The following is a 27,780-nucleotide window of genomic DNA, read 5'->3' on the forward strand; positions in this document are numbered from 1 at the left end:
GAGCTGTGCAGGCCGATAGCCATAGTAAATGCGATAGATTACAGCTAGATATCTCAACAGTGCTTGCCTATATGAACTTTTTGCTATACATTGATGCTTTTTATATGATATCTTGCGACTTTTGGGAGTTGTAGGAAATTTCAGGAACTCATAACTGAGATGTATATAAAGATTTAGAGATGTAAGAATTTTCGATACCATAACAATGTAAGATTTTAAACTATTCGAAAGTGATATATACTACTTAACATCTTTATCAATGGCTATTGACAATGAATATATTCATGAAAGAACTTTGGTTGTGGAGATATAAGTGTAGCATATATCGAATTTACTACGGAGTACTCCGTATAGTGTTTTGACTGAATAATTGTAGCAGGTGATCAATATGAATACATGAAGGCTAAGAGGCTAAAAGTAAAATTAGTGGGTAATAACGCTCAGCGCAGGTCACTTGCGTGCGCGGATCCCCTGTGAAATACGTAGATTAGCGCTCTTTTTCTCTAAGGAAATGTACAAGGTGGAGCTGCGACTTGCACGGTTTGACTATTCAACCACCGAGACGGTAGGAGAGCATCTGCTCTTCCTGCCCAGGGTTTCAACGACCATTTGGAATCTATACCGGGTGCGTGAATAGATACTGGGTATCATCTTCCGTGCTGCTGCTAGAATGACGCCCCGCTACTTCTAACTGTCGTATTGGCTTTGTATAGAATCACTACCATATTTGAGTCACTCAACACTTTCTCCACTAGCTGCGCTGCCCGACGCTAGTCCAATATCCATTTTCCTTTTGTACGTAAGATCTAGGCAAACTACAGTGGAATGTAGCGCAGCCCGTTTGGGGGCGCTTGGCAACATCTCTGAAGCTTTCTTTGCGATATCTCCTTACGAGATATCCCCTGTGGCAGTTCTGGGGTTCCTAATGCCGCTGAAATTTGGACTCTTGAGATTGGTGGCATTCATTTGCCTCTTAGAATACACACAATACAAAACTTTGAGCATCATTCATATCCTATCACCCCTTTCGCTGGAACCGGAAGTGCAAATCTTGACTATCCGGACAACAAATTGGCAAGGCAGACCATCCATGCGGAATTTTGAAAGTTCTCAGGCTTTCGGAATGATCTGTCAAGAACGCTTTGGTCTCGTCCATCTGGTCAAGGGGGCTATCGGGGCCCACTCCGATTGCGCCAATCATCAATGTGATAGACTGCTTCGCAAGTTGGAAACACCGGGCAAGTACAAAGTCAAGCTCCTCCATGGAAAGATGCTGCAGTGCCGACATACAGAATATGTGGTCTACCATTTGTGTCCTTTCTGCCAGGTATACTTCCATCCGTTTATGAACAAGTTCAGTATACAGATTGTTGTGGTGGCAGATATTCAACGATTTCTTGGATATATCCACTCCCACCATTTCCGTGATCTTATTCTCGGCATGCGATTTCAGATAGTAGCCGACAGTTCCAGGTCCACATCCAAGATCAAGGGCAGTGCCTTGATAAGACCTCGTCATGACATGACTGGCAGTGTCGGTCTTTGAAACCCGGCCAGCATAAGATTGAGCCAGGGAATCATAGAAGTTTGCCACTTGAATAAAATGATCCCCGCGCTTGCCAGGATGCTCGAGGAAGTAATTGGTGATATAAGTGTTGACAACCGCCCGGTAACTCCCAGGAAATCCCCGCTGAATATCTGTATCCTCAAGCTGGGATCCAATAGGATAAAAGAAAACAGGAAGCGGATCAACTTCAATGACATAGGCCCTCCCATCCCGACCAATGCGCATATCAACATCACAGCCCATGTAATTCGTATACATTTTGTTCGTCGTGAAAGCCTCAATGGCCGTAGCTTGCAAGTGCTCCCAGAGCCGCGGGTCGTCGTTTTCGTTCAGCAGCTCATATCCAGACGCCTCGTCAAACTTCAAATCCAAAGTCAAGAACCGACCCTCACCGGAAAGTTTTTTGTATTTCGCACGTTGCGGAATGAGAGGAAAGGGATTCTTCCCCATAGCAATGACCACAACAGAGTATTCCTCTCCGTCGATGAATTCCTGCACGACAAGATCCGAACTATCCCTCCCTTCAGCCTCCCGAGCATCAGCATATTGGTCTGGATCCGCGTATCCAAGCGCTTGCGCACGTAAGACGCGCACCGAACGCATCAACTTATTCAATCTCTGAATACAGCGATCCAACTCCTCTTCATTCTGACACAAAGAATGCTCATCAATGAACATACTCCCATAGCTCGACGCAGGCTTAACGAATAAAGGGAAGTTCGTCGTCCCTGGAATGAGAGGACTTCCGGCGCGTTTTGCCTCTGCAAAGAAGTCCCATTTTGACTGTTCGCGCTCGGAGCTTTGGATACCCGCACTGGGCAGATTGAGCGACTCAAAGTATCGAATTGCGTCGATGCCAGCTAGTGAGTCGTCATGTGTTCCCCACATGAAATTCAAATAAAAGTCATGGCCTTCGCTGACTGCGACATCTATTTGGGCTTTCGCTGTGGCTTTGTGGATGGTGTTGTGGGATATCTTGTGCTGGGTGATGTGTTGGCCAGGATTCATGTGTAGCTTTTGTGACTCGCCGACTGAAGCTTGGAGTTCTTCGAAACATGATTGAAAGACACAGATCTTCATTCTGGGAGAGTCTGAAGGTATGCTGGTTGGTGTTTTTATTCTGATAGCCTTGATCGCGTGTCGATATTGACCCCTCGCTGCAAGATCGACACGTAATCGATCCTGTTCTTGATAAGACCCATTAGCTTTTCTTTCTTGTCCAATGAGAGCTGTTCATATATTACTAGTCAATCAAACAAGGAAGTGATCTGAAGATAGTGGACAGGTACCACACCGCCGGGATGTAGATCTCAGCTGTACGCCATGATTCTTCAGCTTACGTATTTTGACTTGATATGGTATATGGGCACTAGCTTTATTTAAGTCAAACCAAATCAAAATTCTCTTCACAACACAGGAAAAACAGCCGTAGCTGTAGCGAAAGCAACGATCCCTTCCTCACGCCCCACAAACCCGTTACGTTCATTCGTCCCCGCCTTAACCGAAACGCGACTCGTATCCAACCCCACAATACGAGCAACAGATTCCCGCATAGCATCACGGTGATTACTAATCCGTGGCTTCTCACACACGAAGCTCACATCACAATGCGTAATAACACCACTGGCCTCTCTGACAAGTTGAGCCGCATGTCTAAGGAACTGATCAGACGAAGCTCCCTTCCACCTAGCATCCTTCGGCGAGAAATGGCTTCCAATATCCGCGGCAGAAATCGTTCCGAGAAATGCATTTGTCAAAGCGTGTAGTCCGACATCTGCGTCGGAGTGCCCGAGGAGTGTGGAAGTGTGCGGGATCTTGACACCACAGAGTGTGATCTCCTCTCCAGGGACAAGACGATGCGTGTCATACCCGTGACCAACTCGAACGTCGGGTACCGAGGTGGGTTTGGGGTTGTTGAATCGTAGGAGTCTTTCACCTTCTTCGAAATCAGAAGAGTAGGTCAATTTAATATTCTGGGAATCGCCTTGTACGATGCGAACAGGCAGTCCCGCTTCCTCCAAGAGTGAGGCGTCATCCGTGTACAATGTAGCAGAAGTAGCTGCCGTTTCGTGGAAAAGAAGGATTGTCTGTAATTTGAATGCCTGTGGGGTTTGGGCGCGGAAAAGGCCATCGCGTGGAACTGTTGCTGTAATCAGGCCGTTTGAGTCGATCCTTTTGAGCGTGTCGGACACTGCGATAGCGGGGATCACGCCTGTTGAGGGGTCCTTGATAAGGGATTCCAAAACATCATTGAGTAGACGATGGGATGCGAATGGACGCGCTGCGTCATGAATGAAGACGTGCGAAGGGGTGTTCGGGAGAGAAGAGAGGAAGCGTAAGCCCTGTAGGACGGATGCTTGTCGTTCGACGCCTCCCGTGGTGGTGTGAATGTTAGAGTCACGGTCTATGGAAGCTTCTAGTAAAGATGTATCATCCGAATGATGAACAATGACAATCGGGCAATTGGCATTCCATGATCGGAACAGCTTCAGAACACGATTGAGCACCGTATCGCCCCCAATTCGGCGATAGGCCTTTTGGCAGCCTTGACCTGCACGTGTGCCACGCCCAGCAGCTGGTATAACAATGCCGATCATTGGTTTTTCTGCTAATGTAGTCATTATGTAAAATTTCAAATGGTGCGTCCGTAGGTAGATGCAAAAATAGCTATCGACATGCCCCTCCAAGATCTGCACCCGCGTCACGATCTGCACTTCCCCCGAGATCTGATCGATTCCTTCGCTCTGTCGCGTGAGCACCTTCCCTTTCTCATACTCTTATGAATTATTTTGCTAAGCTATCCCAGTCATCCTATATTCAACCTTGAAAATTTAAACACAAAGAGCCAATGACTATCACCCCACGATCAATTTCCCTCCAAGTCCCCGCAAAGCTCAACCCGCAGCTCCGAGTCGGGCCTCTCCGAGAAGATGGATATCACGATATCACACTAGTCTACCAGGCGATATCGATCTACGACACCTTGCACATCTCACACAACCCTGCAGGTCCCACAATTACTGTAACCGGGACGGAGAGTGAGCGAATCCCAACAGACGGTCGCAACCTGGTCCTCAGAGCAGCGCGAGCGCTCGCACACCATGTTGGCTTTGAACCGCATGTGCATTTTGACCTAATCAAGGCAATACCCACACAAGCCGGGTTGGGGGGTGGAAGTGCAGACGCGGCGGCCGCCCTCGTCGGCTGTAATATGCTCTTGGAACTGAATGTTTGCGACGACGATCTTATGGCATTGGGCGCAAATCTAGGAGAAGATGTACCGTTTTTCATAAAAGGCATGATGGCCCTGGGACTGGGACATAAGAAGCCAATCGTGAGCCTGCAGACGAGTAATTATACATGGAACTGGGTGCTAGGTGTGCCTGCTGCGGGTCTGTCGACAAAATCGGTGTTTGAGAGATTCGATCACATATTGGCTAGATCTCCGTCTGCCGGGAAGGTTTACTTGGAAAACCGCCAGAATTGCATTGAAGTTCCTTGGGGGACCCATCATCCACAGCATCTGATATCTCAGCTTGTCAATGACCTCGAAGGCCCATCCACAGAGCTCCTGCCAGATATTGAAATTGCCTTGCACGCTGGAAAGGCTGCTGGTGCGGTTGCGAGTCTCATGAGTGGCTCGGGGTCAACATGCGCGTTCCTAGCGAGAGACGAAACTCATGCGAGAAGTTTGATGATGGAATTACAAAGGGAGACGGTTTTTAAGGACGTACTCATGGCCTCAGGCCCAGTGGAGGGTGCTCGTGTTCTCCAAGAAATGAGCTAATTTTCGTACTTGAGCAACCTTGGAATCTACACAACCTTGGCTTCGCCTATGCCCTGCCGGATGTTACATGATATCTCTACTGCCACTGCGAGACCTAAACCAATCCGTACAATCTTAGTTTACCTTACCTAGTTCTCTCCTCTTTCTATTCGATACAATTCAGCAATTCTCTCACTTCCCTCTTCCTGTGTATCATATGAAAGAACGATTTCATGGTGAACTATCATATGTAGTTCTATGATGATACAATGCACGCTTCACGGTAAATCATTAACGATAACTGAACGGTGACAGGGTAAAAGGAGAATATGAAGCGTTCTGCCCGAAGTGGAAGGACAAGTAGATGACTCGGGTTTCTTCCAGTAGTTAGCAGAAAGTAGCTTCCTTGATTGAACACTTTCCATGGCGTAGAGCGACGAATTCATCTCTCATGGTGATGCCAAGCACTTGTTGATATTCCACTGAAGCTCTCCGGGTCGGATGTCCGTCAAACAGAACCGCAATTGAGTTGAACTGGTAAGTACCTAAAGATGTTTTGGGGGCGGTCTCCCCGGATTTGATGCGCTCATGATGAAAAAACACGTGCATTATCACACCAACTCCCCCTGCACCTGAATTTCCATCTTTTCCATTGTTATATACTCCTTTGGCCCCATTCAAGGATCTTTTTATCTACAGATATGTCTCTCGAAAATGTTTCACGTCTCCCATTCTACGGGAGCAACTTCTTGGAGAGTCTGCCTCCATCCATCCCAAGATATAGATATACGGCAATACAGCAACTCCACAACATGATCAATCTTGAATTTGATCGTCTTCTGGATTCTCTGACTTGCGGGTCTCAAGATTTTAATCAATCCAAGAATTCTAGGAAGATTCAACACCTTGACAGCAACATTCTACAAGACACCGACCACTACCCAGAAAATCAGAAACATAGCAGTGGCAGAGGATCCAAATGTGACCAATCGGCTGATGGTCTTGTGCTATTCACAATTGACGCCAATTCTATTCCAACCGAGTTCATTGATTCGCCGACACTTAATTCATATATCCATTCTTTTGACATCAAAAACCAACTCATTTTAGTGAAGCTGGCTTCTACTATTCACGCCAATGCCATCGGGGAGATCAACACCGCCCTCGACAAGGCACTTGATCATATAGGACATCTTGATCATGTCAAGCGCTTCATGGGTGCCCTGGTCCGTGTTACAGATGAGAAAGGTCATGGCAAAGGCAAAGTTGGAGACCATGGGTGGGGGCTTTGTACCCCACCGGCCGGCTTTCCCGACAAGCCAACTGTCACCTTAGAAGTCGGCTACTCAGAGTCAGAGAAGAAGAAAAACAACGCTATGACCATGCCTGTCAAAATACGAGGTGCTTTAGCATATAGGCGCGACAGGTCGAGAAAAGGGGCATGGTCCCTGCATCGAACAAGGTCTGTTGGACATGTCTGAGCTGCTGCCATATTGCCATTTTCCCAGACCCTACCCTATTTAAGACACCAAACCGACGCACATTTTAACAAGATATCCATCTCAACTTCCTCAACTGAAATCTTAGCTATTTTTCTTCAACATTAGCTTAGCTTTGCGACCGCATTACGTTTAAACACAATGTCTGACATCGATCCCAACGCCCGAAGCGAAGTCAACAACGCGCTCATTAGCTCGGGCAGCGCTGCCGTCGGACAGATGGTTGACACCGGCAACTCCTCTGTTCAGAAGCGTCAAAGGAACAAAGAGGAGAAAGAGAGATGTGAGGCCGCTGCGAGAGCTGCTAAACAGGAAGCAGATGCTGCTGCTGCTGCTGTTGGTCCCAAACCCTTCACCTCCAAGAAGTTGAAGTCTACAAGCCTGCCAAGTATTGACGTTTATCAATTAATAGAAGGGCGGCGTCTCCGGATAGAAAGCTGTCTATCGCTACACTTACGGTCTTCCTTCCCATCAGTCATTACCGTCGTTGCCGTTTGGACTTTTTCGCTCGCAGGTTGGGGGTATTCAGATCCACTAGTGAAGGGGGTATTGCTACGGTGACTCTGGACTCTTGTATCCATTTGCCTTGTGTTCTTTTTATTTTTAGTGGTATGTCAACAATACTATTATCAATTTTACCTCATAATTAGTACGTATTTTCTCTGTCATTAGAAATAGGTGTAGGTAGAAACAGCTTGTTTGATTTATAGTGAGAATGAAGAGTTAAATAATTGATCATATTTACTACTGAATGTACTGTGTTGTCCTTCAATTTGAATTGTAGCCGCCTGAAACAAAGTTTGAAGTTACGTAGTGTTATATATTCTATGAATTCCGACCCGCTTTGAGTGCTTCATTCAAACGCTGTGAGTGGTGGCTGTGGGGCGGCCTCAATGGTCTTGGCAAAAGGTTGTTCCTATGATTGATTCCATCTAATAATTGCCCAGTAACGTCTTCGTAGCCAGCGCCGATAAATGCCGCGCCAAGAACATGCTGCGGTAACGCCTAAGGCACGCGAACTCATTTACGACCAACCATAAAAACCAGGCATAACCCACTCGCCCATCTCGCTTGTCTCTCGACCAGCTTACTCATCGAAGTCGGAACCTACCAAGCACCCATCCCTCACCATTAAAGCCTGCCTTAACGATGGACACCAACGCGCTTCTTAATCTCGTCCACACGGCGCAGGGCCAGCTTTGGGTTGACAAGGTGAATGAAGCCCACATAACAGGCCGTCTTTGCCAGTGGGTGTCAACTTTTCATCCGGAGAAGCTTCCCTGTGGACTTGACGGTACCTTTCACCATGGCGCATTTAACGCTGGCATGAAGATGGTCTTCAGTGACAGCACGACCTGGATGGTTCGCTTCCCTCGTTTTGGGATGGTCTGTGAAGACTACACAGACGAGAAGGTTGCTATGGAAGTGTCTGCCCTAAATCTCATCCGCAACACGACTACCATTCCCGTCCCAACAGTCCGGGCTTGGGGTCCCGCTGCCAGTAACAGACTTGGTCTAGGTCCTTTTATCATAATGGACTTCATAAACGGTGTGAGCCTTAGCAGCCTTCTCCAGGACCCCAACGCCGAGCCTAGCAGAGTCATGAGGGACGATATCAGCGATAGTGATATTGAGGTTATCTACAGGCAGTTAGCGAATTTCCTACTTCAACTTTTCAAACTTGATTTCGACCGGATCGGCAGCCTGCCATCGCCACAGACTGAAAGTCAAAGCCCTACACCACCGCGGCCGTTAACATTCAAGGCACAAACTATCCTACAAGACGGAGGAGTCGATACTTTCGGTACGCATTATCATCCTCCCTTTCCCTTCTTATCCCTATTGCTCTCATATAGTGCTCTAACTAACCGAATGATATCTAGGTGACCGAACCAAAGGGTTTGCTACGACAACCGAGTATTTTCGGTATATCATAGGACAGGATTGGAAGCAGCTTGTTCATCAACCAAACTCAACTGTTGGTTTCTATGATGCTCAAAACAAATATGTCGCGTTTAAAGTTCTAGAGAGTCTGATACCTGAATTTATCAACGCAAAGTATGACCGTTGCAAGTTCAAACTAATCTGCGACGATCTCGGCTTGGCAAATCTGATTGTCCGTGGCACGGAAGATCTCACTATCGTTGGATTAGTGGACCTTGAATGGTCATATATTGGACCCGCCCAACTGTTTGGCTCGGCACCGTGGTGGCTTCTCCAAGACAGGCCTGTTAACAGAACGTGGGATTGCGAGGGCGAAGAGCTGCCTAAGATTGGGTCCCGGTACCTCAGATACTTAGAGATTTATATACGTATCTTGGAGGAGGAAGAGTTGAAGATGCAAGGGCACGAAGAGAGAGAGCTCTCCAGTCTCGTCAAGTGGTCGCAAACCTCCGGGGCTATGTGGTTGCATATGCTTCTCTCATCTGGATTTAACGACGAACATAGCTTTCCTTTTACGCAGCTGCGTGCGCATCTGGGGGCTACTGAGTGGATAAGGCGTGGGATGGAGTTCGACAGCCCAAAAGAGCTTGAGGAATTTGCGACGCGGAAAGTCAGAGAGATGGATATGTATGAAGGAGCCTTAGAGGAGATGGAAAAGAGCAAGGCGCTCGTGGACAGTGGGGATATGACAAAGGAGAAGTTCATTGCCAACCACGAGCAGCGTCATTTATAAACACTAGCTTTGACCCTTCGACACGGAGTATAGGTTAATTTTTGATATTTTTAAATCGATATTGCATGCTTGCTATTCCTAGTCGACGACGTTGATGGATTATTTGGAATTGGTCGCTGCAGCTCTTAGATTCCTAGAAAACCGGTCTGTACACCATCATATTTTCTTGTATATGAAGATCTGCAAGGCGAAGGAACTAATGCCTTAGTACTCGCTTGGGAGTAGGAAGCAAGTCAGAAAAGAAAGGACGCTTCATTGGTAATAATTCACACTGAATTGGAGATCTATATTTGGAGCCAACATTTTCTCTCCCATGTAGTTTCAGCGACTACCCCCTAGTATCAAGTGAATACTCCAATGGGCTGCCACTTTACTACTCCATTTAATATTTGTTGTCATTTCATTTTTTGTTCTTTGTTGCGTTCTCAGTGAATCATCCGCTCAGATAGCACTTGATTTGTACTTTTAGTATATTGATTTACTTTTCTGTCGTTGATCATAAATATGTAGGACTAGGAAGATAATGGTTGGGTGACTACTAGCTCTGTTGTGTGTTTAGTTGGGCTTCATCGAATCAGTGCCTAAACCTTATTCTATATGCTTTTATAAATCTAGCCCCTATCAGCAATATATTTAAAGCCTTCTTCGCGATAGGGAGTGGACTAAAAAGAAATCTCACGTTCTTAAATTTCCTACTATCAATACTCTTAGAACCAAGACTTGTTATTGTAAGTACCCTCTTCGATCGCTATTATTCATTAGCTTATCTTTATATAATACCCAGCCTAAAGCCCACGTGGCAAAAATGAGTAATGAGTTTCTGGTTACTGTTTATAATCGCGCTTAGCTTTTTGCACACTTGGACGCCTTCGACGTCAGTTCCCATACTGGAGATTAACCTACAGATCTGACGGGTGATAATAATCTTCCCGAACGCTTAGATAGGGTCTGGAAACTGCTGAAAGATCGATACGAGCAAGCTGAAAATGTCGATGATCTTAACGCAGCGATTAATTGTTGCTAGCTTGCGGTTTAGAATACTCCTTATGATCATCCCGACTATATAGCGCGCCTAGACGGCCTAGCGGGACTACTTTAATATCGAGGTCAAATGAAAAATGACATTAATAACCTTAATCGAGCGATTAAGGTTTGTTTTCGTGTAGCTCTAAAGACACCTCGTCGTTATCCTAACCTTGCAGCGCGCTATTCCCGCTTTAGGGATATATTTGAATGTCGATTCAAATGTAGTGCATTTTTGCCCAACCTTTATAGTGCTATTCAACTCGCTCGTACTACAATTCTGGCTATATCTACCGATAAACGTCCTCTTATAGAGCGTTAGGATAACCTTAGGGGAATGCTTGAAAGACGGTACGACTATACCGAAGATATCACCGATATCGACGAGGGAATTCAGCTCTCTGCCTAAGCGGTTGAGGTGACTACTAAAGACTCCTGTTTCCTTGCGGAGCGCTTGAGCAACCTAGCTCGCAAGTTCGGACTACGGTACGAAGTATTGATAGAGATAGAAGATCTCTAAAAGGCAATTTTGCTATATAGAGACGCTCTTAAGGCTTCTGATCATGATCACCACTTACGGGTAGAGTGCCTAAGCTACCTCGGAAGCCACCTTGAAACCCGATATAGACTATTAGGGGGCCTTCCTAACCTCTAGGAAGGGATTATCTTAGCTCGCCAAGCGATCAAGGCCACCGCTCCTAACTATTTTTTGATGAAGGAGCTCTACTATAACCTCGGGACTAAGCTTGAACTTCTCTATAAAGAAACAAGCGCAATAGATAACTTTAACGAGGCCGTTGAATTGCACAAGGCGGCCGAGGCGGGAGCTATTTGTGAAGAGAAATTTGATAACCTTACCAAACTAGATCAATGATCTCGATAAGAATCGGGTGGCTCACGGAAACACTTTCTGTGGAAACGGAAGCAGCAAGTTGAAGGAGAAAATATAAGAGATCCTTCGAGTTCGAAAGGTGAAGGGACAATTAAAACATGGTCAAGTCGTAAGTTTATTTCTAGCGAGCGCTTTGCATTTAACTAATAATTCTTAGATACCAATATAGACGGGGGCTCTTCACGCGTGTTGCTCTTATGCTATAGCAATATATTCGGGTCGGACAGGATCTCCTAGGTTCGCAAGGAAAAAGGGTAGCACAACGCATTATGCCGATATTTGACTAAAAGGAAAAAACTAAATTAAGATTTAGAGTAATCGTGCCAAGCCCCCAACACACACACCCTGTGTTGGTGCGCCCCACTAGATGCAAATTACCCACAAGATGCAAAATTCTACTCTTTTTATCATCATTTCATACATTTTTACACCACACCATGATGTCAGATCAAAAAAAACAAACGGAGGAGCGAATCCAGGCAGCACTTAAAGCCTTCCACGCAATAAATAAGCCCAATATCGCTAAATTGGCGCGGGAATTCGATGTTCCGTATCATTAGCTACGCGGTCGGACTCGAGGTCGTCAGTCTAATTCCGATCGCGCTAAACCAACGAAGACCCTAAATCCAATTCAAGAAAAGGCATTGATTACTTAGGTCGAATCCCTAGATAATTCATATACTTCCCCTACCCCAGAACTAGTGGAAAAGTCCGCCAATCGTCTTCTAAAAAACGCGGGTTCGGACTAAGTTGTTGGTCATAACTGGGCGTACCGCTTCCTCCAAAGGCTGCCCCCTCGGCTCAAATATCTTATTCGAAAACCCAAGGAAAAAGTAAGGATTGAAAGCGAGGACTTTAGCTCTTTATTCCTTTAGTATAATAACCTATCCCGGGTTATAGAAGAGCACCAATTCCTACCTCACGAGATCTACAATTGGGATGAAACCGGCTATCGAATTAGCCAAGGAAAGCCACGTAAAGTTATTACGTCTCATACAACAAATGATATCGCTACCGGTGGTCAATCAGAGTCGATTACGGGCATTGAATGTATTGCTGCTGATGGTTAGGTTATGCTACCATGGTTTCTACCAAAGGGTAGTCTACATATAGCGGAGTGGTATGAAAATATTACTACGCCTGATTTTCGAATTAAGCCTACACCTAGTGGTTATACGGACGATGAAATAGCTCTCCAATGGCTTTTCTCTTTCCACGAAGCTACAATTTCTCGGGTGCAAAAGGGGAGGCCTCGGCTTCTTTTAATGGATAATCATAGATCCCATACAACTATCGAATTCACCCAATTTTATACCGCCGAAAATATTATCCCAGCATATTTCTTACCCTATACAACATATATCTGTCAACCGCTCGATGGTGAAGCTTTCCAATGCTTAAAGCATTACTTTCGTACGACAAATAACGAGGTTGTTATGTGGGGTGGAAGTGCTAGCAAAAAGCGAGATTTCTTCCGGATTATCGAAGGGGTTCGGCAGCAAGCTTTTACCCAAAGAACTATCAGATCCTCTTTCAAATCTAGGGGTATCTATCCGCTAGATCCGGAGGTTGTTCTTAGTCCTTTACGTCAAAAAGCCCTTAAATCAGAAGGGTCCCCCCTTAGGATTTTCACACCGTCACCCCCTCCGGATATCCCAAGCTTAGTCACTAACTCCCCGCTAGATACAATTCAGCGGGTTAATAAGCTTAATCTTAAGCTTCTTGATGACGTTGAGAAGCTAGAGAACCTATCTTAGGATTTCAAAAGGCATATTCGACGAAGTATGCAAGCAAATACCTTTTTATCCCAACAGCTTGATCTAGTGAAGGAGAGTCTCAAGACCTCTCAATTCCACAAATCAGCTGTAAATCAGCCAAAAAATGGGAAATCGCTTCTTAGGACTAGGGGCTCGGCTCTATCTCCTATATGCGCAAATAGGATGATGGTAAAAAGGCAGGATGCTGAGGCTAAGAAGTTGATTCGTCTACAAGCAAGGCAGGCCAAGGCCTTAGAAGCTCAATCGCAGGCCCAATTAGCTAGAGATTTAGCTGAAGCTGAGCATGAAGCTTCAATGGCAGCAAGAGATAGTAGTGGTGGAAATTGGTATATAGATACTACTGGGGGTTACCTGTAAATAGCATTTTTCATAGGTTGATAATTTGAATTTTGCATCTTGTGGGTAATTTGCATCTAGTGGGGCGCACCAACACAGGGTGTGTGTGTTGGGCGCTTGGCACGATTATTAGCCCTGACTTATTTAGAAGGATACTAGTATAAACCTTATTAATTGTAGTTCTTATTGCTGGTGGGAATTCAAAGTTGCGTTTTCTCTTTATACCAGTGGCAAATTTCCTAAAAAAACCCTTTAATCGTCTCGACTGTAGGCCGTTCTTCGATCCGACCGTTCATTCCTCTTGTAACCCACTCGAGGAAAGCCCTATAAGTTCTGATGTCCGGTGGAATAACGGCCTACGGATGTAATGTGACAAAACTAGCGATAGAGGTATAGTTTAGCGACTTGCTTCTCTGCTCCCACGCCTGAGACTTACTTGTCGAAAATACGTAACGTGTCACTATAACGAGATTCTGTTCGTGGTAGCACTACCCGCTGGATTTTATTATTGCTATGCTCTCCGAAATCCACCACATTGGCTACATATTTCAATGTTGGGTCGTGCTTGGTACGTATCTTGCTCGTGACTAAGCGGGGTTGGAGTGATAAAGCGAAGCTAGAGAGATGAAAATGGACGGGAAAAAGAAGGATACTTGTAGCTTTTTTGGTCATGATGAAAATGTACCTTTTGCTGTACGGGCTGAATATTCGGGTAAGGAATATTCAGGCGGGTGAATATCTGCCCTGAGTGCCCTGAATAGAGCGGCGAGCCGCCCACGCCTAAACCGTGGGCGCTAGGTGACCACGGTCATACTCATGCTGTTGTAAGTTTTTATATTTTTTATACCCTTATTCTGGTATCTCGGAGAGAAAAGGACTACCTATCACATTTACACGCTTCATTTTTCATCTTTTTTCAACACGAAGTGCAAAATCTTGGGACGATGTCCCTCGGTCTACGCAAACATGCTTACAAAGGTGTATAGCGCTCACCTGGGCAGGGGTCAACGATGCATAACTAATGGGGTCTAAATGCCTGGATTTCGCCTGGTAGAAAAACAGAAATACCTGAGTTACTACCCTAGAAGAATACTTGGGCGCTTATGCGGCCTTCAGTGGTCTTCTAAGCTGGTCTTACTCGCGGTCCAACTGTTTACCATGTTGACGACAATCAACAAGCCATCCTTGTTGCTTGTGCCGGACGCTGAACCGGGATGGATGCGGGAAATAAATAGATCCTACCGCCAGCCCGTGTCCGACTCTCAGACCTGCAAGCATGGCTAGCCTTAAACGGTCTGCCCAAGTGAGAGCTGGCCGACAGGTTCAAGTGGGAGAATATGTTGGCGCACTCGCGGTCGGAGACTACCATAACCACCCGAACCTAGACCTCCGCAAAGCCCATTTTGTGTATAACCAAAGCCTTGGCATATATAAAATAGCTGATTAATGCTAGTTTTGTTACGTGTAACTCGGCCTATATACTCGGTACGGATCTCGGCGGCCTAAGGCCGTAAAGGTATGTCGAATACACTGGTATCCTGAAATGTATGGGTCCAATCAATGGTGTTAAAATCTCTGTATTTCAGTATCCCTTTTCCTAGCAATTTATATGGATTACGGATTACTAATTCAAAATTACTGCACAACCTGGATTAATTAAATCCCCGGTATGCCGGTCTGTATGCTCCGACACACCCCCTCAGCGATGCCAGTATGGGATTGCTGGAACCCCACACACCTCGGCATACTGATCTCTGTTTCTTCATGCTATCAAGTGGCCTATATCCACCATATGAAGCATTTGAATGAAGGCTTCATGCTTTTGCCGAGTAAGCAATTTCGTGAGTCCATCGGCTGCCATGCTTGCTGTGGGCACCCATTTCACCTGTATCCTCCCTTCTTTGACTTCCTGTCTCAGCCAGTGGCGATGGATGTCGACGTGCCTAAGCTTTGTTTCGAAGGCTGTATCCTCGCTCTTCAATAGGCTGATAGTTCTCTCATTGTCACAATCGATGGTCAATTCGTGGGAGGGGTTGAAACCAAGGGTATTAAGTAGTCTCCTCCACCATTGAAGCTGCTTTGCTGCTTCGGAAAGCCCGAGTAATTCGGCTTCGGTGGTGGAAGTGGTGACTGTGGGTTGCTTGCTCGCCTTCCAGTCCACTGGGCCACCGTACACTTGGCAGATATACCCAGCTGAGCTCTTTCTATCAGAATGATCCCCGTACGAAGCATCACTTGCGAATTGCACCGAGTCTATCCCCGAACCTACACCGTATTCAATGGCAAGACACCGGGTGGAATGTAGGTAGGATATCACCCGATCAGCTGCTTGCTGGTGCTGGGGACCTGGGTTTGTTAGGTATTGCGCTAGGCGTGCGGTGGCCTTTGCGGCGTCGGGCCTCGTGATAGTGGTGGCATACCCAGCAGATCCCACCTTTTGCTGGTAAAGAAGGGTCTCTTTCGGGGTGGCCACCCCCTGAAATGGGGTCAAATCGACGACTGGTAGTGGGGTATAAACCGGTGGTCTATCTATCAGATTGTACCGAGTCGCGATGCTTGTCACATAGCTATCTTGGCATAGCCATAGCTTCTTCTGCTCCCTATCCCTGATGATTCGGATATTTAGGAACCAAGCTGCTTCTCCATGATCAGTCAATTCCCAGTGGGATTCTAGATCTCGTTCAAGCTGCTTTGCTTTCTCCCGTACAGATCTGTGGCTGGCGATCAAGATATCGTCCACATAGAAGAAGACTAGTAGTCCTTCTCCTATAAAAACACATGGGTCTTCAGGTGCTTGCTGTAACCCTAATTTACGGAGTACGCTGGCTGCTTCTTGTTGCCATAGCCTAGGCGAGACTCGTAGACCGTACAAAGCTCGGCGGAGCTTCCAACACTTGCCTGGAATCTGGAAACCTTCAGGCATATAAGTGTATATATCCTTGTCCAATTTGCTGTTCAGGAACGCCGTCACAGCATCTCTTTGTCTTAAATCGAGGTCAAAGGCAGCGACTAAGGCGAAGATCATCCTTGCTGTCCTTGCTGCTAGGGTGGCAGCCCTCTTTTCTTCATGAGAAATGGTTTCTAAATCTCCTCGTACACAGATACGAGCCTTTAGCTTGATAAGATAGCCATCTTCATCAAATTTGTACGTAAAGACCCATAGCAAGGGGAGTATCTGCTTGCCTCTATCCTTTGGCCTTTCTGCAACCTCGTAGGTATCCTTCTCGGTTAAGGAATTGATCTCCTTTCTCATTGCTGCGAGGAAGCCTTCTTGGAAAGGATGATTCATAACATCCTTCCAGTGCTTAGGGACTGGTGGAAGATCATCTCGATGACGCCGGATCTCTGGCTTCTCAGCGTATAAGCCTGCTGCAAAGGCGTGTCGTACTCCTGGCGGGTCTTCTTCTGTAGCCAAAGTGGAGTAGGCGAAATCCTGGTCTCGTCTCGCCTGACGTCTTCGCTTGCCGCTGATAATATTGCTTGCGTCAATTCCACCGGTGATCTCCCTGCTTGGTGCTAGCAATTCTGCCTGTAGCTGCCTTTCTAGCTCATCTTCCACGTCGGAAATAGCTTCAGAAATAGCTTCGTGGTGGGTCAGGTCTCCGTCTGGTATATCCACCCCCTGACCTGGGCCAGCATCGGCTTCGGATTCTCGTTCTTGGGGCGGGGTAATCGGCAGCGGAGGAAGGTCTTCGTCGCTTGGAAAAGCACCTGGCGGTGCTTGAGGTTTCTGGATTTTGGGGACTCGGTGAATCGCTTGTGAGACTATCGGTGAGGGTATTGATATATCTCGATTCACCCCCTGAAGTGGGGTAGTCTCCCTATTTATCCCTTCTTGCTGGGGATTTTGCTGCTGATTCCGCTGGGTATCTGGTTGCTGGGAGTCATCTAGATCCCGTGGATCCCTTTCCTCTTGCTCCCTAGTCTCCTGACTAGTAAGCAGTTGATTTATCACCTTGACAACCTCGTCGGCGGTGAGTTCCTGTGGTTCTTGTACAATTGGCATAGGAATTGGCTGATATCTCTCATAATCAGGGGTGTATCTCCGTGTTTCGTCGATGACTGCGTCCCTAATAGGCTTCACTTTTCCACTATGTGGAAACCAGATATTCCAGATATTTGATGCCACATATCCCACCAAGAAACCAATCTCCGCCCGTGGATTCATCTTGTCGGTTCTCACTTGCTTCTCAATCCTACAATAGGCCAAGCTCCCGTACAATCTAACATTGGATAGGTTGATTTTAGGTGCTTGCGGTGCAAACTCCTTTCGTACCTCATCCCACGGCACGACCCAGCGATTCTCGGCGGTGATATACGACGGCGTACGGTTCAAAATCCATACTGCGGCTCTCGCAAACTCCGGCCATAGGTCCTTTGGCAGCTTCCCTTCTAGCGCAAGCATCCTCATTTTGCTTATAATCATCCCGCCAGATCTCTCAGCATACCCATTCATCTCAGCGTGCCCAGGGGGAGTGTGATATATCAGGATACCATCTGAGCTGAGGCTATACTCGGCGGTGTTTCCGGCGGAGGACTCATTGTCATAGTGGAATGCCTTGATTGGCAGCTTCCACTGGTTCCTTGCTAGTTCCACAAAGCGATTGATTGCTAGCTGGCACTCAGGCTTTAGTTCGTGGGTCATAATCCAGTGAAACCTCGGTCCTTCTAGATAGAAGTGGGATATCCAGCGGTGCTTATTGTATGCTGGTTGTATCTGGATTAGATCAAAATGGACCCTTCCAAAACGGCCAAAGGTGCGTCCAACTGGTCGTCTTGATATCTGCTTAGGTGCTCGCCCTAAGTGGCAGGTTTGACATAGGGATTCTTGCTCGGTGGACTTCTTCTCTTCATCATCGAGGACAACCCCTTCCACCATAGTGGTGAGTTTCTTCATCCTCTTACGATCAATATGGCCCAATCGCCGGTGCCATAGCTCGCTTGATGCCTTTGTTTCTAGGGGTTCCACTGACTTCCTCTGTGTGAAATAGGCTTGCTGAGGCGGTGCTTCCCGGGGTTCGTCGAATATCCAAAGGTTGAATTGATCCCATAGGTTCACACAGACGACTGGCCTATCGTTGGGGTCCCGGATACAGTTTGTACGTTGGCACCATATCCCCCCTTTCTTCATCAGCATCGAGTACGATACTAGGTTTGTGTGGAATCCTGGCGAATACAGGGCATCGCTTAGGGTGATCTCCATTCTTCCTTTCACTGGGTGTCTTCCAATCAATTTAACCGTACCCTTCCCTAGCACTTCGGTGGTGCTGTCTCCAGTGGTGAGGTAGGTGGTTTTTGGGGTATATTGGACGAAGAGATCTCGATTATTGCACACATGGGAGCTAGAACCGGTGTCTAAAATCCAGCGGTTCTTTAGGATAGGATCGCTTTCCTTAGCAAGGGATAGGGCACGCTGGCTAATCACTTCTTGCTTCTTCTGATCCGCACCTTGCTGCTTATCCTTTTGGTGCTGGACGGTGGTCGCAAAGCTGACTTGGTTGGCGGCTTCGGCTTGCCTTAGCTGATTTGACTCTGCTATGGTTTTCTCCACCCATTTCTTCCAGGCCTGGTTCTTTGCTAACACCTGGGTTGCTTTCTCTAGCTTCCTCTCGCTGATTTTCAGCCCTTCCGGTCGAATTTCCTCGTTTAAAACCCAGCATTCGGTGACCCTATGCTTAGGATGGGTGTTACCACAGGGGCATTTCCTCTTTTCGAAGGGTAGGTTCTCTTGTGAAGCCTGTGAAGCCTGGGGTTTGGCTTCAGGCTTAGCTTCTGGGTGCCCTTGCCAGGTGGAAAAGGCGCTCTTCGGGGGCGAGGTTGATGATACCTTTAGCACCCCTATTTCTCTATTCATTGCGCGAAAAGATTCGATGAGATCTCGGGTATCGTACACCTTCTTGTCGATGACAATCTCTTGGTATTTACCCTGCCACCAGATAGGAAGCACTTCTTTCACTGCGTGTAGGAAGTCCCTATTGGCATCTCCAACGTTGATACCAAGGCTGATCGCTTGCTCTCTTAGGGAATTCCACTGCTGTAGCCACAGCTCAATATCCCCCGTCGGTTTTTGCATAGCGAAGACCTTCCATTTCATTCGAACCTCCTCCTCATACGCCGTCGACCGAGCAAAGCGAGATTTCAGGTATACCAATCTGTCATACGGTGTATGATGTCCTATCAGATTGAGATGGTGCATTGAATCCAGGTAGGTGAGGATATATTCATTTACATCGCTCAGTCCTTTCGCCTGTTTCTCCCATCGAGCATATCTCAATTTGTATATATCCATACGATCTCTCCAATATCTCCGATCAGTTTCACTCCCATCCTCTGGGTATTCCGGTTCAATTGGCTCTTTCAGAGCTTCCGGTCTCTCAGTAGGGGAGGTATTGGGATCACAGTGGTCCCAAACATTCTTCTGTGTCGCATATAGCTGCACCCGAGCATACCAAGTGAGCCACTGCGGCGAGTCCTTCAGTTTATCGCCCTTCATGGCGGAGAGAATTGATGCTGCTTCCATTGATGGATTCAGGGTTGCCATACAGCGCTGGGTGCTATAGGGATAGCTTCAGGGGTTGCTGTACCGCTTCAGGGGCTATTGGGGATAGCTTTGGGGGGTGTTCGGCCCTATACTTTGGTGATCGTGGCCTTACTGGGTGCGAACCGGGCTCATAACTGTCGAATACACTGGTATCCTGAAATGTATGGGTCCAATCAATGGTGTTAAAATCTCTGTATTTCAGTATCCCTTTTCCTAGCAATTTATATGGATTACGGATTACTAATTCAAAATTACTGCACAACCTGGATTAATTAAATCCCCGGTATGCCGGTCTGTATGCTCCGACAAGGTAGATAAACGTAGTAAGCAATTATCTCCTACACGTCATTTGTTTTCCTCTCCTCCACGTAACTTCTTCTTCACCTATACCCACCACTACTTATAAACCTACGCTAACCCTTACCTTGAAGATATCTCTAATATAACAGTCTATAGAAATGAGTATCTATTTTCCTTTCTTGGTTATTATATAACTTATAATGTAGGGCTCAAGAGGTAAATTTAGGGTAGAAGAGGTAATTAGAATACCCAAATTACTAGGGATATGTGCACTACTTATGCAGCAGCGAAAAATTAGTATGTTTGCATTATTTAGCTCTTAATGGGCCCGAATGGGCCCCTATTCAAAGCCCAATGGGCTTTGTGGGCTTTGCGGAGGTCTATCCGAACATATAGTTTCAGCCTTTCATGCCGGCGGCTATCTCGAAACGCGATCACAAGTTTAGACCACCAAGGGCGCCTGGCAAAATAGTCATATTTGGAGCTAACCTGCAGGTTCAGACCATCAACTATTTAAATCACACCTAGGCACTGGTTACCAATATCCTGGGTCGTCTCCCTATTGGGGATTCGGAAACAAGAACCATACAGCCGTCAAACTGGGAAGCGTTTCGCTCAATATAGTATTTTGACTGGCTATCGACTTTCGAGGGCGCTCCACGGCCCCAAGCCCACAGCTTGGAGTTATTCCGAGCTGGCGATAGGAAGGAGCTATCCGTGCGGCCTAAGTATAAATTCGACCTCTACGCTGTCTCAACCTTCTTCTTTTTCACTACAAACAACGAGATATTTCAACCTGGATCAGAGCAAGCCCTCCTATTAGAACCATTCCTCTTGATTTATCAAAAACAAAATACTCCTACCATAATTACCCTTCCGAGTCTTCTTACCTTCGCTTTCCGCATCCCTGAACCAGTCTCCGAAATCGAGGATATGGCTTCCACTATTCCTCTTTTCGTCGCCATCTACGATAATCCTGGCATTATGCACTGGAGCCTCTACCTTGAAGCCGATAACGATGACGACAAGACGATCATTCACGTCCTCGGTGCACGTCAGAAGTATTTCCCTAATATAAGGACACCGTCGGACGCCCGCAATTCGAGTTCCCTTATCGAGCTTCTGTACCTTTGTCAAATTGATGCGAGCAAAATCGAGATCATCAAAAACATCGCATATGATACCCCCATCCACAATGAGATGGCAGATTGGAGCTGCCAGGATTATGTACTCGATATCTTGGAAAGGCTTGAGGATGCATTCATGATTGATGCAACGGACAACGATTACATCATAAAAAGGGAGGCGGTCGCTGCGAAACGCGAGTCATGGGCGTGAAGTATGGGCGAGAACAAATATTGTTACTGGAAGTCGGAGAGAAGGGGGAAGGGAAGAAGGGTTGCAAGTTTGTTCAGATGGTTGTCGCCTATTTTCTTACTGGCTCTGTTATCCATTGAGACAGGCGTTCCGCAATTTCATCGCACTATGTCAGTCCTCCAGCTCCATAAAAGATTGCCCCAAAGTCGGTCAACTAGCCAGCGTACAGGGAACCGTAAGGCCGAGATGCAGTGTGGCGCATACAGATACCAATCGTCGTCAGATATGATGCTCTGTCCATTCGACAGCGTCGTGGACTCGTAGTACTCAGGGTAGAAGCCGCCGTCTTCCCAGTCAATGATCCCGGTGACCACAAAAATGTCAGCATTTCCTGGATCTTCTTGCACCATGATGTTGGATTTCTTCAAGTCGCCATGCGTAAATACGGACCCCTGTAGGGTTTTGTTGTCCTCCTCTAAGAAAGACCGAAGTAGCTTGACGTAGGAAGGACTGGCGCGATGCTTTGCCGAGAACTGCAGCTCGTCAAAGCCACTGGCTGTAGTTATGCCTTTGTACGCGAGGGTTTCCATAATGCGGTGGTCTTTGACTCCTTCTCCGCGTACGCCCCCAAGTTCAGCTCCGTCCTGCTGCCGTAGGCCTCTCAGACGAGAGAATATCTCGTCCAGCTGTTTCTGTATGGATAATTTTCCTTCATGGGATAACCGCGACCATACCTTGTCCAAGGCGGTCCCCGGAACATATGACATGAACATGGCACCAATATTACCAAGCATGATGAGACCATGGGGCTTAGGAACTGGTAGGTCGGGGGCATTTTCAGCGAGATACTGGAGATTGTGGTATTCAGTAAGATCCCGACTGACGGGAAAGGTCTTGATGACAAGGTCGTCACTGCACTTGATGACAGCACCACATCTAATACTAAGTTCGAAAATTATGTCGGAGTTCAAGATCAGGTCTTTCAAAGCTGCTGTAAGGGACGATTTCTCGGAAGAACCATCCGCCGTAAGGGGCTGATTGAGGAGCGCCGACGCCTGGGCAGATAGTGGGTAGATGATTCTAGTGGTGTTGACAGGTTCAATTCTTTTGCGAAGCCAGTCGAGGGGCTGTCTTAGCTGCGGTGCTGGTGGGGAATTTTCTAGAGATGTGGCCTTTTCTTCTTCCTTGGGCTTGGCCCATCTGTATAGGCGATCGTAGTCCGTTGGGAAAATATCGCGCAAGTTGATTTCGGGCCGGGAAAGTGCCCTATCTTGAAGACGATCAATGGTTTTGAAGTTTAACCGAGCGGCCTCAGATAGACCCGTGTATTGACCAACACGATGTGCAGCGACATATCTCTTCCCGACGACAGATAGAAGGTCTGCTGCGGGGTCCTTCTCCAGCGCCTGGCGGAAGGCTTCCATCAGGTCGCGATTCCATGTTTCAGCATCGGCTCTCTCCAGGGGAAGTGACTTTTGCTTCTCCATCACCGCTGCCATTATCGGTAATGAAATACTGGTCTGACGAATGGTATGAGCAATATAAAAAAGTTACCAGGAACACCCCAGGCGGTCTATGTTGCCGGAACGGATGTAGGTGGGGGTTGATGCCTAAGTGCCTGCGATCTGTCTCTGACCGCCGAGCGGCAATACCATACCGTTACCGGTACTATCTATCCCCTTCGGACGGGCTAACTGTCCGGCCAATGGTGGTCCCTTTACGGGTGTTCCCAATTTTCATCTAATCGGGGAAATAAGTTGAGACTCAGTCTTAATTTTTTGGGGCAATGTTATATATCCAAGATCTAAAAGGTTATTCAATATCAATCCTAGATCATTGTCTGATCAAAATCCACCTTGGGTAAACTGCAGTTTTCCATCAACTCTTTTTTATGTAAAAAAAAACATTACCTTGCGTAGAGCAACGCTTTCGAGGTGTAAGGCTTCGCCTCCCCATGCTTTGCCCGCCCCCCTTCAATCAATAATATGAAACTGGTAGGAAAGGACTTGTCTGATACTAGAAGTTGTGACTAAGGTGCGGAATTCATCCTAGAGGAAAACAGCTATCTTATCTAGGTACTATGGTACATATAAACCGGGCTTTTCAGACAGGTGATCGCAGAAGGATTTAATCATCAGTGTTCTTACAGTTCGTTTGAGGAACTGCCGTAGGACCCTTTTCCACTACATCCTTGATCCACATATCTGTCAGAAGATACAAAGCCTCCCTGCATTTATAGTAGTCCGCTATGACATTGGTGAGCATCTCCAGACCAGCCTTCGAAGTATACGACAATATTTCCCATGAATAGCCCGAAGTAGTATCATCGGCGTTTCAGTATCCCAGCTTTCGACTGTGACCTCGACTGAGCTTTTTTGAAAGTAAGTAATGCTTTCTTTCCAACCTACAGTCAATAGAGACAAACGTCAAATGCTTAACTAGCAGGCACTTGAATATGTAAGCAATTGTGAACTGGTAACTCAGCGAAGCCTGCTTCGACAGCAGCCTCTTCTGCAGCAGGTTCTTCATTTATTTAAGTGAACTCAAGAGCAGTTATAGTTGTGCCAGACTCTCTTTTTTTCTTCCCTTCTTCTTCTTCTTTTTCCTGCTTTATTCCTTGAGATTTCTAGCAGTTTGAAACGAAATTTTGAAACCTCGGTTATCTCACGAGAACTTCTGGTATTACCAAAAAATTCATGGAAAGATGCCAGATTCCCTACTAGTAAATGGCGTTTCAGCCAGTTGTGCAAACGGACTTTCCGCATTGCGCAATGTTATGATCACTTCGCCGTCTGAATATAAAGTATGACTCCACGAGCTCATACTGACTCCCAGATTCGCTCGGAATTGAAGTATTCATTTGAGATAGGTGAACAAAACGTGGACTGAGATGGTGTAGTTGCACAACCTTAGCGAGTTTAAGTTAGTGGGTGTGAAGATAGGAAGACCAGGGCGGGTAGGCTCTATCCGTCTAGACTTATCGTCTAATGTGTGCATTTCTCATGTTATTGATCATTCTGAGACAGGAGAGTAATAACCTCTATTCTGACGGTGCACCGCGATCTATTGTATGTGAAACTGACTGCATAAACGCTAACAGACTGTGTTGTGGCAGTAGGGTGCCTCGGGCATCAACCCTCAGTAGCTAGATAGTTAGCTAGTTCGGAGCCTCGCTCCACTTTCCTAGTAGAACTCTCTCCATCCTCTCCATCAGACTGATCGGCAGGCTAATTTGACACCCGGGGGGTGTAAGATTTTGGGGCTATCAGAACCACGGATTAGAGTTAGTGCTGAAACAACAAACCTATGCTAATGATAATCAACTGCAATTCTCTAGGGAATGCTACTGGACGAATGATCATCTTGATGAAGAAGTAACTGTATGCATATAGTATGAGACTGAGTGGATATTGAGAGGAAAAAAGAGAGGGGAAGAATAATCTATCCGAATTGGTAGATCATGGCCCCATGGGGCCTGAAGACCAACAAATTCTCAAGCAGTTCATATCCAATCACACCTCGCGTGAGTCAACTACTCCAATTATCTCAAATCGATGCCTCCAATTCTCCGCAGCCTGAATTGCTGGCATACGAATTAGTGACATCACGGTGGTAACACTTTAACTACCCCCGACGAGCAAAAGAAAACAACACGCCAAGCGGTGCATATCCTGAAATCCGCCCTGCTCGTTCAGCCTACTAGTACCATAAAATATGTACATGCCAGAGCACCGAGTGTCGTGCACTAAGTGATAACTAGTTAATAACTGTTGTGGTTGGTGCCTTAGGATTCAGGCATCAACCTCGGATAGATAACTAACTAGATAGTTTGGGAGTTTCGTCTTCCCTTTCCAATACAACTCTCTCCCTCATAACTTTCGGGCCTCTACAGCGTAGACCCCACAATAATAACCTGGGGCGCCTTGTTGTACTTCTATCCAGGCCTAATGGAATGAAGAGACTGGTCTCGGACGAAACTGCACTCACCCCAATTTTTCTTCCAGGATCATTTATTTTGGAAGAATCAAAGAAGATACTTGTTTACCTATCAATCATAGGCCTAATAAGGGATGAAGTTAACATTCGACCAAATTCTGTAACCATAATAATCTACGCATCAGCGGTGGATAAGATAGATGTTGGTTCAAAATTTGATATTTTCAAACTGAATTCTAGAATCTGGCAGATTGTCTGATGTTGAATCTTTCAAAGTTGCCTAGTAGGTCCGGCGGAAGATGGGCCAAGATATCACCCCAATCCGATGTCAGCTCAGGTGCTGGTATCAACCTAGCACAAGGCTCCGCCCTCTGTGCCGCCGTGGCACGGGTTGTTACCACAGTCTCGAACCTCTGTCCACTTTCCACCTTTGCACTGGACCTTTTCATAGAAAGAAACATTAGCAAACATGATCTGAGGAAAATTGGATATGTTAACCTACAATACCGCTCCTATCGCAACCGCAGTATTGTTTGTTTCCGTTAGAGGATTGGCATGGGCTGTTTGTGCGTCGTTGGTCGGGACCATAGGTGCTTCCACAGCCGTCGCGTGTTTCCAAGACCGAAGCACTAACGGCAGTAGCAGCCATAAGGGTGAAGAGCATAGCGGTGAACTTCATTGTGAAGATGGTGTTGGATATTGTGGTTTATTTGAGGTTGTTGATTGTTTAGGAAGGCTTGATATTTAGGAGGATGAGTTTCTAGAGGACAGTTCGATGTACTTATACTTCTTCGGAATAAAGGCCAAGGCTGCCTGGCTATGATACATTGCAAAACCTTAGAAGAGAATGCCCATTAGGGAACCATTATGCGGTGCTAGGATTCATTGGTACTTTGGTAGAGGTTACATCGTAGGAATCTGCCCATATAACACAGCCCCCAAGCTGAAAAGGAAACGGTTTATAGAACTGTATACCTTCACTCGAATAGTAGACTATCTAGGTTGATCAATCTTGGCGGTTTAGAATACGGATGAGAATTCGCCGGGATTATCCCTATATCCTTGAACCTATGCATATTATCCTACACGAGTTATGGGGGCCGAAATGGTAATATTATAGCTTGGTAAGTTTTATGGAAGGAATTAAAGGGTTGAAGGCCGTTTTTCAATACTGTAGAAATCAAACACCGACATTTTGGATGTCTTCAATTGTTCACTATAGTATCTGGATCTTGGTCAGTCGGCTCATCACCTTTCGCTATACGAGATCGATTTTGCCATCGAGATGATAAACCAGTGCCAAGAACTTCTCCAATAAAATGCCCAGGAACTAGAGCTTACCCTACCAAGGACAAAAGAAATTGCAACATTGCCAGCCAAAATGGGTCTCATGTCTGATATTGACCAATCGAGGCAGTTTGCTCAGCTTCCAATTTTCCAAGGTCGTCCTGAATATGACAGGTATTGATATTCATATTTATTAGTTATACACCGGGGCTACATAAACTTCATGTTATGTATTCATGCATGTAGATAGTAGCTAGGTACTAGCCCTAGGGGTGTCACACCCATACTATAAATAGTCCGGGGCATATTTATTATTCCTCTCCCTAACCCTTTCTAGTGTCGTGAATTTAAGCCGTGGCTCATCAGGAGGTCGCATGGTAAAAGCAACGGGCATTAGACCACGTAATAAAACCCCCGAAGTGACATTTTTAGCTTTTATATTGGGGCGGGAGAACTGCACGCTTAGACCTCCGCACCGGCCCACAAAGCCTAAAGCCTACTAACTAGGTAAGATAAAATGAATGGCAAGAAAAATATAATGTATTAGGCCAAATACCGAGTCCGCATACAAGGTACAATACACAGGTAATATAGGCTACGCCAAGCATACCAATTGGCATACCAGAGGATTTATGAATCCTCCCGAGGTCCATTGTTTTGATTAGATAATTGAGGCTCCATAACTAGTCAACTAACTATAACTAGCTAGACGCCTGCCTGCTGCTGGCGACTTGGCTAGCGGGGGCGGGGGCCGGGGGAACGGGTGAAGGGTCCAAGGTCACGGACCACCTAATTCTCTCGTTCTACCCTGCAGATATAGATGAACCATTCCCATTATGATGACTAATGTAGTGTAATATA

The 27,780-nt window shown here is 46.4% G+C and overlaps 12 protein-coding genes across 12 annotated transcripts; 7 read left to right on the forward strand and 5 right to left on the reverse strand.

Annotated features, from left to right (window-relative positions):
- Positions 1-1,018: 1,018 nt before the first annotated feature.
- Positions 1,019-2,647, reverse strand: N7517_001721 (ATP-grasp fold subdomain 1; the record flags this gene model as incomplete). Its single annotated transcript, XM_056719451.1, has 1 exon — positions 1,019-2,647. One exon carries the CDS (start codon positions 2,645-2,647, stop codon positions 1,019-1,021), a length of 1,629 nt encoding a protein of 542 aa, XP_056583586.1.
- A 326-nt stretch (positions 2,648-2,973) lies between these two features.
- Positions 2,974-4,188, reverse strand: N7517_001722 (4-diphosphocytidyl-2C-methyl-D-erythritol synthase; the record flags this gene model as incomplete). The annotated part of the gene is made up of 1 exon (XM_056719452.1): positions 2,974-4,188. One exon carries the CDS (start codon positions 4,186-4,188, stop codon positions 2,974-2,976), a length of 1,215 nt encoding a protein of 404 aa, XP_056583587.1.
- A 227-nt stretch (positions 4,189-4,415) lies between these two features.
- On the forward strand, positions 4,416-5,354 carry N7517_001723 (Ribosomal protein S5 domain 2-type fold subgroup; the record flags this gene model as incomplete). The annotated part of the gene is made up of 1 exon (XM_056719453.1): positions 4,416-5,354. The coding sequence occupies one exon, from the start codon at positions 4,416-4,418 to the stop codon at positions 5,352-5,354; it is 939 nt and encodes a 312-aa protein (XP_056583588.1).
- Positions 5,355-6,145: 791 nt separating this feature from the next.
- Positions 6,146-6,814, forward strand: N7517_001724 (uncharacterized protein; the record flags this gene model as incomplete). Its single annotated transcript, XM_056719454.1, has 1 exon — positions 6,146-6,814. One exon carries the CDS (start codon positions 6,146-6,148, stop codon positions 6,812-6,814), a length of 669 nt encoding a protein of 222 aa, XP_056583589.1.
- Positions 6,815-6,973: 159 nt separating this feature from the next.
- N7517_001725 (uncharacterized protein) lies at positions 6,974-7,265 on the forward strand (the record flags this gene model as incomplete). Its single annotated transcript, XM_056719455.1, is given in 2 exon segments — positions 6,974-7,228; positions 7,245-7,265. 2 exon segments carry the CDS (start codon positions 6,974-6,976, stop codon positions 7,263-7,265), a joined length of 276 nt encoding a protein of 91 aa, XP_056583590.1.
- Positions 7,266-7,981: 716 nt separating this feature from the next.
- On the forward strand, positions 7,982-9,509 carry N7517_001726 (uncharacterized protein; the record flags this gene model as incomplete). Its single annotated transcript, XM_056719456.1, has 2 exons — positions 7,982-8,636; positions 8,716-9,509. 2 exons carry the CDS (start codon positions 7,982-7,984, stop codon positions 9,507-9,509), a joined length of 1,449 nt encoding a protein of 482 aa, XP_056583591.1.
- A 2,355-nt stretch (positions 9,510-11,864) lies between these two features.
- N7517_001727 (uncharacterized protein) lies at positions 11,865-12,494 on the forward strand (the record flags this gene model as incomplete). The annotated part of the gene is given in 5 exon segments (XM_056719457.1): positions 11,865-11,974; positions 11,985-12,006; positions 12,081-12,162; positions 12,175-12,257; positions 12,300-12,494. The coding sequence occupies 5 exon segments, from the start codon at positions 11,865-11,867 to the stop codon at positions 12,492-12,494; spliced, it is 492 nt and encodes a 163-aa protein (XP_056583592.1).
- Positions 12,495-12,497: 3 nt separating this feature from the next.
- Positions 12,498-13,559, forward strand: N7517_001728 (uncharacterized protein; the record flags this gene model as incomplete). The annotated part of the gene is made up of 2 exons (XM_056719458.1): positions 12,498-12,862; positions 13,193-13,559. The coding sequence occupies 2 exons, from the start codon at positions 12,498-12,500 to the stop codon at positions 13,557-13,559; spliced, it is 732 nt and encodes a 243-aa protein (XP_056583593.1).
- A 218-nt stretch (positions 13,560-13,777) lies between these two features.
- N7517_001729 (Zinc finger C2H2) lies at positions 13,778-14,210 on the reverse strand (the record flags this gene model as incomplete). The annotated part of the gene is given in 3 exon segments (XM_056719459.1): positions 13,778-13,862; positions 13,899-13,973; positions 13,993-14,210. 3 exon segments carry the CDS (start codon positions 14,208-14,210, stop codon positions 13,778-13,780), a joined length of 378 nt encoding a protein of 125 aa, XP_056583594.1.
- Positions 14,211-21,312: 7,102 nt separating this feature from the next.
- N7517_001730 (uncharacterized protein) lies at positions 21,313-21,717 on the forward strand (the record flags this gene model as incomplete). The annotated part of the gene is made up of 1 exon (XM_056719460.1): positions 21,313-21,717. The coding sequence occupies one exon, from the start codon at positions 21,313-21,315 to the stop codon at positions 21,715-21,717; it is 405 nt and encodes a 134-aa protein (XP_056583595.1).
- A 137-nt stretch (positions 21,718-21,854) lies between these two features.
- Positions 21,855-23,195, reverse strand: N7517_001731 (aminoglycoside phosphotransferase family protein; the record flags this gene model as incomplete). The annotated part of the gene is made up of 1 exon (XM_056719461.1): positions 21,855-23,195. One exon carries the CDS (start codon positions 23,193-23,195, stop codon positions 21,855-21,857), a length of 1,341 nt encoding a protein of 446 aa, XP_056583596.1.
- Positions 23,196-25,983: 2,788 nt separating this feature from the next.
- On the reverse strand, positions 25,984-26,311 carry N7517_001732 (uncharacterized protein; the record flags this gene model as incomplete). Its single annotated transcript, XM_056719462.1, has 2 exons — positions 25,984-26,073; positions 26,135-26,311. 2 exons carry the CDS (start codon positions 26,309-26,311, stop codon positions 25,984-25,986), a joined length of 267 nt encoding a protein of 88 aa, XP_056583597.1.
- Positions 26,312-27,780: the final 1,469 nt, after the last annotated feature.

Source organism: Penicillium concentricum (genome assembly GCF_028827145.1).
Source record: "Penicillium concentricum strain IBT 3081 chromosome Unknown utg000001l_segment0_segment0, whole genome shotgun sequence".
NCBI lineage: Eukaryota > Fungi > Ascomycota > Eurotiomycetes > Eurotiales > Aspergillaceae > Penicillium > Penicillium concentricum.